The 7,831-nt window shown below is 46.4% G+C and overlaps 1 protein-coding gene across 4 annotated transcripts; it reads left to right on the top strand.

The window, feature by feature from the left end:
- The first annotated feature begins 216 nt into the window (after nucleotides 1-216).
- On the top strand, nucleotides 217-7,299 carry LOC147429602 (uncharacterized). Of its 4 annotated transcripts, none has more exons than XM_086495865.1 (5): nucleotides 217-374; nucleotides 573-1,437; nucleotides 1,614-2,742; nucleotides 3,027-6,423; nucleotides 6,634-7,299. In XM_086495865.1, exons 2-5 carry the CDS (start codon nucleotides 807-809, stop codon nucleotides 6,661-6,663), a joined length of 5,187 nt encoding a protein of 1,728 aa, XP_086351991.1. In that variant the 5' UTR covers nucleotides 217-374; nucleotides 573-806; the 3' UTR covers nucleotides 6,664-7,299. The 4 variants fall into 4 exon arrangements, with proteins under 4 accessions (XP_086351991.1, XP_086351992.1, XP_086351989.1 ...); XM_086495866.1 differs by having other exon boundaries at nucleotides 506-1,437; nucleotides 1,620-2,742; XM_086495863.1 differs by having other exon boundaries at nucleotides 506-1,437.
- Nucleotides 7,300-7,831: the final 532 nt, after the last annotated feature.

The raw sequence follows: 7,831 nt of genomic DNA, 5'->3' as shown, positions 1-7,831 counted from the left end.
ACTGCTTCAGAGATTATCCCACTGATTGAGAATTTATTTTGAGAAGGGACCTGTAGAACGACCCCCGTTTCGTCCATGTCTCTCTCAAACATACCAAGAGTGTAAAGGCATCCTAGTTATTTCATAGCTGCCAATAAATTATGTGCTAAGTAGTACATTACCCTAGCAAGAATGTGAGTTAAAACAACTTCGTATAAAAGAACTTAAGCAGGACTCTGCAAACGAAACTGGTAACGTGAAAACAGCGCTCGCATGTATGCACTACTTTTAAAGAGGCGGCTTCTTCTTGTTCGGTGGTGGCCTACACACAGACACGCAACGGAGCTTGAACTGATCAGAAGAAATTTGCAAACTGCGTAGTCTTTAAATGAGAGGTACGCTTCTGTCTTCTCGTTATCGTCGGCCTCTTTGTATGTGCAGAGCTGCTCACCGTTCAATGGAATGTATTAGATAGCAACCGTTTCTAGGGTTCCTCATTCGCTCTTGTCATATTTTTTGTGGGCAGCACCCAAGCTGGGGTTTAGGGTTTCTCAGCCCTCTCCGTGGCTTCTCACGTACATGTATTTGTTCAGGCTCTGCATATGAGAATGTGGAGGTGAAGTGGGTGATTGCATCACCCTGAAATGTGGCATCGCTTGAGCAGCATACCCTCAGGATCCAGTTATTTGACTACTCAGTTTTTTAGCTTGCTGCGACCAGAGTTTCATTTGTGCTGCATGGACAGCAAGGAGACATAAATGGATGGTCTAGTCCAAGCATCACCCTTCTTAAAGAGATAGTGTGGCAGATATATTCGTCTCTACAAAATGTACAGGCCTGAAACAGATCCCCATTTTAGGCCCAGAGCAGTGGTCCCTCCTCCTCCGCCACAAGGAATGATGAATTATATTCCTCAGCGCCCACTGCCGCCTCCTACACATGGGAGGCCATACACAACGCCACAGTTTTCTTATGCGTCAGGTCCCCCTCCTCCCCCTCCTATGGCACTGCAGGTACCTTCATTCTCCTCATCTGGATTGGCTATGCAACCACCTCCACCAGGACTACATGCTCCACCGTTTGTTCCACCCTTACCGTCAGACCTTCCTCCCCCTCCTCCACCTAGCCCCCCTCCTTCACCCCCCCCTCTCCCATCTGAGGCTTCCATACCTTCTAATTCAGTACTCCCCCAGGCAGTAGAGGACTTGAAGAAAAATAACTTTAGCTTTGAATCTTTGTCAGAGAGCAGAGGACCCGGATTTTACAATGATTCTGTACAGAAAAGTCTGTTTGAACATGTATCATCAGAAGCAGGAATTAGTGCCATCAGAAAAAAGGACTTGGAAAACAAGATTTTGCAGCCTGAACAACATAATGACTGGAATTCTACTTATCAAGACACTTTGGATGATGAGGCAGGTTCACCAGCAACGTCGGATATGGACATGGATATGGACGGTATGGAGCCAACTCATTGCTTGTTCATTTTTATGTGGCTCCAGTGCAATGGGCGTGTTTGTGAAGCTTTGATTATCACCACACATATTACTCGTGCATTTGCAATTAATAGGTTACATCGAATCTGTGTATCCCTTTAATAGGATATTACTTGAAATGCTATCTTCATGTGCTAGATGCAGGTCAGTTGGACGTGACCAATGCAATAGTGTCTGTAGATGGAGAACTTAATTCATCATCCAAAGCTTCTGCACAACCTCCTGAAGGAAACACAATCGTTGTTAATTCACAAAAGTTTGAAACTAGGAGGGAGACTACTTTCCAGGGGATGGGTATTCCAGACAGGAATCTTCGCATGCACACACAGTTGATCCTTGATCGCAATTTCTGCAGTACCAAGCATGCTTCCGATGGAGAGGATTATACAAAGATTGTGCCAAGTTCAGACGTATGTCTGGCAAATGACGTCGAAAAGTCTGAGTCAATACATGAAGGACGGGGTCATTCTTCAGCCTCTGCTATGCCTCGTACAGTGGATGATATACTCTCCTCGTTAGAACAGGAACATGAAGACCGCCAACGAGAAAGGTCTTCTAGATGGGGAAGCCAACCATCCTTACAAGGGATGCAGGTTGTGAATGAGAGCCAGAAGAATAACGACTTTTCATTACTGGTTGGTGGCAGAGTAAATGTGGGAAACTCAGAAGAGAGTCACCATAGTACTGAGACTTTTATGGGCTCTCAAGGAGCTGCTGGGATTGGTGGTGGTGCTTCTTTGAAGCTGGAAGAACAGGGTAAGGTGTGCATAGCTGGTGGCATCTCCATTGGCTCATCAAGACCAATCAAGACATACCCAGCTCCGGGGCAGCAAGAACAAAAGAGAGGACCAACTATGGATGAGTTCGGGAGGTTGGCTCAAGAGGCTGAATCAGACAGCGAACCAGATGGAGGTAATCAGCCTCTGCCTATAGATGAGTTTGGGAGAGTGGTGCAGAAAGGGGCATCAGGAAGTGATTCTGAAGGCGCCAGGCGCCAATCGAAACGAAAAAGAAGCTATAGTAGAAGTGGTAGCGGCAGCAGTAGCAGAAGCAGGAGCAGGAGCAGGAGCAGAGGCAGAGGCAGAGGTAGGAGCAGCAGGAGCAGGAGCAGGAGCAGCAGAAGCAGGAGCATGAGCAGCAGAAGCAGAAGCAGGAGCCGAAGCAGGAGTAGAAGTAGCAGCAGAAGTCCTGCAAGGTCATCTGGGTGGAGAAGGCGGAGTTATAGTCGCTCGCCACGGAGAAAGACGAGGTGGAGCCGATCTCGAAGGTATCTTTTTATAATTTACTGCATTGCAATTCGTAGTGCATTAGAGCTGCTTTTTAAAATTTGCTAGCTCTAGAGAAAGTTGTGCTGTCAACAGTCTCTCAAAACACTATTTTTCGAGCTAAGAGTCTTGGAGGGTGTGTAGTTTTCATATGTTTCATATCTATTGTCTGTTGCTCAGTCTTGTCCAAAAGGTGTTGCTTGTGTACAGAAATTAATCACATGATGACTATTAAATGTTTCATTGTCTTTATTTTACCAATGCTCTCCATGGTGTGTCTGTGCAGCCGATCTCCTGAATGGAGAAGGAGCTATAGCAGGACACCGCCAAGGGATATGAGGTGGAGTGGTATGGGTAGGGGTGACAGAGATTGGAGAGGTGACCGTGAGTACTTTGGAAGAGGAAGGCGTGGTGGACGAATTGGTGGACCTGCCCCTTGCTACCATTATGCTAGGGGCAGGTGCTTTAGAGGGAGCTCCTGCCGGTATCTGCATGGCAGTAGAGAGATAGGGGCACAAGATCGGGGTGCTTGGAGGAGGGATACTCAGCATGAAAGATCTAATCCAGATGCTGCGCGAGAAGATTACTCAGGAGATCAGCACAATCGAGGTCCTTGGAGGAGAGAGTTGCGGATGGATAGACTGGATGATTTTGGAGGTGCCCATCAAGATCACATGGGTGATAGACAAAAGAAAGAGATTGGTTCAATCTCCAATGTGCAGCAGGAGGATTTTGGTAGGGAGCCATCATTCAACAGACCAATAATGCCTTTTTCACAAGGGGAGTTGTGGACTCCAAAAAGTGCTGATGAAGCAAAAGATAGGCAAGTAATGGCCTATGCTAAAGCATTAGAGCTGGTTGGCATACCGCATATACCAAGTGAAAGGGCAATCACTGCGGAGATGGTTATCCGTGATGAAGCACAGGTGGATGAGAAATTTGATTCCAGAACTGCTGTAAGGAAAGATGTCATGCCAGATGTTACTGGTACCACAACAGAGGCCCCTAGGGAGGCGATGATGGTGAATTCTGTAGATGCTGTTAACGAGATTCCAAAATGTGAAGGGACCACTGGTGTTGGACTGGCCGATTGTTCCAATAGAGAGATTCCTATGTTGGCCAATGACACAGTTAGAAAGGTGGAGTTTAGTGATAGCAGGATGGAGTCAAAAACAACTCAGCACTTGGACAAAATAGGACAAGATGCCAGCAGAGATTCAGAAACAGTAGAAAACACCATGCTTGAGAGAGAGAGGAGTGATGCGGAAGCTGATGGAAAAGACGTGTTGGAGCAACATGCTTGCGGAGAAGTACTGCTTCCGACTGACAAGGGTATGGGGAATGTTTTGGAAGGGCTCGAGGAATATGGCAGTAGCAAAGATACGGAGGTTTGCAAAGTCTCAGTTACAAGTAGTGGTGTGGATGCTGTGAATGGTCCCAGCAAAGCTCTAGTTGAGATTACCACAGACAAGAGTCAGAAGCTATGTCCATCGGAGTTGCGGTCGGACATAGATTCTAGCAATAAGGATCTTGGCGATGTGAATGCTACTGCAGTGCTCAAGCTTGTGACTGATTTAGATGTCTCGGAGAAAGCCGCGGTTATTTTGGGTGGTGTATTGGAACAGTCAAAGGTGGAGGTGCTCAAGAAGCCTAAAGATACTGTAGATTCTGACACGTTAGCCAATTCAGAGGAGGGCTTAAAACCGGTCTTGGAAACAGACGTGGTTGGACAATTGGATACAAAATCTGAGGATGTATTGGAGCCGACAGATGGCTTAAAGATTTCAGATTCTGGCATTGCTGAAAAGATTTGTACGTCAGTTGCAGCCACAGCCAGCACCGAGGTGCTCATGTCACATGTGAATTCTGCTCCTATATCTACTCACCCTCAACAGCATGCTGTGACTGGTCTTCCTGGTTCGGGCCCTGGGATTTTGCCCTCACCTTCTGATATTCAGCAGCATAGAAGTTCTAGTCAACCTATTTCTGCTTCTGGGCTACTGACCTCTATACCTCCTCAAGGTCAATTCCAGGCACCCACTCATCAATCTTCTGCACAAGGCTATCCATCAAGCTCTATGCAATATGCTACCTCTGCTGGAGACATGTCACGTGGTGCACAATACAGCGGATATAGACCGCCTACGAATCGTCCCGTGACAACTCCACAGACTTTCGACCAGGCTGCTCGCCCAATGACAAAATTCAACAGTGGAAATACTGGGTATCCGACTGCTGGGGGATGGGGACAGACAAGTTTCCAACCACGAGCTACAACCCAAGAAGCACTTCCAGTCAATCAGGTCCATGGGCTTCCAAGTTATGGGACATCTTCCAGGCCAAGTCCTGGGCTCTCAACTTCTGGAGCACCATTTTATGGGGCATCCAATCAAGGAGATAAGTTTCCTCACCATCATGGAGCATACCCTGCAGACCAGTTCTCTCAACACCATCGGGCACCCAATCCCGGAGATCAATTTCCTCAGCTTCAAAGGCCACCTAATGCTGGAGGGTTTGGGCATACTAGTCCTGGAGGATATGGGCCTGCGTATTCTGGAGGGTTTGGGCCACCCAACCCAAGTGGTCCTTTCTTGCAACAACAAGCCCCCTTCTCTCAACAGCAGGTGACATCTAATCCTGCACGTCCATTCCCACAAAGCTTAGCCACACAAAGCCATGCACCTGTATTTCCCTCTCAGCCGCTTTCTCAAAACTATGGGCAATCAAACCAGCCTTATGGTTCCTTTTTTCCTGCTCAGCCTGGCAACCAAAACTTACCAGTTTTAATGCAGCAGCCCGGGGGACAGGCCAATCAGTTTCTGAGCTCTCCTGCTAATCCTCCTTTTGTGCAACCACAGCTTGCGACGGCACAACAAGGGCAGCAAGGGTTTAGCTCAAACACCTCCTTTTTGTCAGAGCAATCTCATTCTTTGCGCCCTTTTTCAGGTGTTACTGCAAACCAAGGAATGCAGCCTAGCATTGTGAATACTGGCTTCGCCTCTAATTCAGCTTTTCCACCTTCACTACCAGGGCAGACTGCTGCTTCATGGAATTTTCAATCTATGCAGAGTGCAGCTATGCAACCACCGGGCCACCCACCAGCTTATTCTTATCCACTCACTACAGTACCCCCATTGGCAGGCCTGGCACAAGCTCCTTCAACAACCAATTTACCTATTCAAAAGGACCAGTATGATCCTCTATCTGATGTTACAGGCTCGGGTTTGGAGCCCCGTGCAGAAAAGGCCAACTTAACAGCTCACAAAGAGAGTGTTGGCCAAGATTTAGATCCAGCAAAAGCAGTAACAAGTAGAGTAGAAGCTGCTGAAGCTGACACTAAGACTACTACGGAGGATGTTGGTGTCGTGGAGAATCTGAGTCCTGAAAATTGGAGTCCTGGGCCACCAGCAGATGATGTGGAAACTGGAAAAGGTGAGGCCTTGAGCAAAAAGAGTAGTCGTGGATTAAAAATGCTGAGGGCTGCCATCGCTGATCATGTAAAAGAGGTGCTGAAGCCAACTTGGAAGGAAGGGTATATGAGTAAAGAGGCTTTCAAGACGATTGCAAAGAAGGCAGTCGAGAAGGTCATTGGCAATTTACCAAGCCATCACATTCCCAAATCTCAGGAGAAGGTGGATCAATATATGAGGACATCTCGCCCCAAGATCTCCAAATTAGTCCAGGTGGGCAATTCTTTTTGTGTCTTTTGCAAGAGGTCACATAGACAAGGGGTAGTTACAAGAGTTGTCTAGATTACTTTCAGAAGCAATTTCAATTTAATACTTATGTGATGGTTTCCACTCTATCTTCATCTACTTCTGTGCGTTCTCGTGTTTCAATATGTTAGATAAAATGCTATGATTCTTTTTAAAAGGACCTTGGTGTTTTGACAGGGATACGTGGATAAGTATCTAAAGTTGTGACAGGACGAGGGTATTTTTGGCTTGTGTGTATTATTGTGGAGATGGCAGTATGGGAGCCCTTATATAGACTTTAAGGGAACTTGGAGCCTTGGTTGCAATGCAGCAAAAAACAAGGTATGTAGTTGGCTGCACTTGAACATGTGAGCTGCAGTGGCATGAATCTGCACAGTTTTTTATCATCACGTGCAGTGATATTGTTGTGCCTTTGGAGGGGATTCTGTGGTCTTAAGATTTTTGATGCAAGCTCAATTCTTTGTATTCATAGAGTTATCAACTTGGTAGTTAGAGAGAAGGCTGCAGCGTTTTTTTGTGTGAATAATACTGCCTGATTTTGTTCCTCAACATCTCCATATATAAAGGGGAACACCCCCCCCCCCCCCCCCCCCCCCCCCCCCGCCCCGACCTACGAGCGTATCCGTGGGTCAAGTTGCACCAAGAAGCTACATGTTTATCTGATGCCAGATTGTGCATGGCTTGCTGAGTTCAGCTGCTAAGTTTGTGAGGGGTTTATTTCCATCACCATTATGTGTACAAGCCTAAAGGATAGCAGGAGTTGTGATGGTGTTTTGAGTCATCATCCATGTATAACTGGATTTTGAGGCTACATGTTAATATTAATCATGCTGTTCATGGGCACTATGCCTTAATTGGCTCTTGCGATAGTAATTCTGAAGTACACTCAATTAGTTTTTTTTTCCGGATCTAACGGTCCTTTTTTAGATATGTTGCCAGGATGACCGTCTATGAGAATGCTGAGGTATGTATGACATATATATCATTAATCTGGCAGTAATTCTGGCCATTTTTAAGTTGCTGCTTTTTCGACAAGAGGATCATATCAATTGGGCTCTGGGGTTAGCTTGAGAGTTGTGTGCGCAAGCACATTCATGGAAGATACATAAAATCATCCTTGTATGTGAGCGCGATGGGAGTCTAAGTTTTTGTGTTTGGTATTTGCAAAACCCACTTTTGTGCATTGGTACACAGAGTGGGTTAGGATATGTGGACTGTGTTTTGTTTGGGGTAAATAAGAGGAGGAAAGAATGAGCCACCTTTGTGCTGAAGAGTAGAGGCTTTGGGAGAGGAGAAGCGTGCATCTTTGCATTTGCTGTGGGTTCTTTTGCGGAGGCTCTTTTTATGAGTCTCTCCATGTATGATAGGTTTGTGA

Source organism: Adiantum capillus-veneris, chromosome 22, assembly GCF_014529385.1.
Source record: "Adiantum capillus-veneris isolate H3 chromosome 22, ASM1452938v2, whole genome shotgun sequence".
In the NCBI taxonomy this organism is placed as follows: Eukaryota; Viridiplantae; Streptophyta; class Polypodiopsida; order Polypodiales; family Pteridaceae; genus Adiantum; species Adiantum capillus-veneris.
The sequence above is the reverse complement of the archived record's forward strand: the minus strand, read 5'-3'. Positions and strand labels throughout refer to the sequence as shown.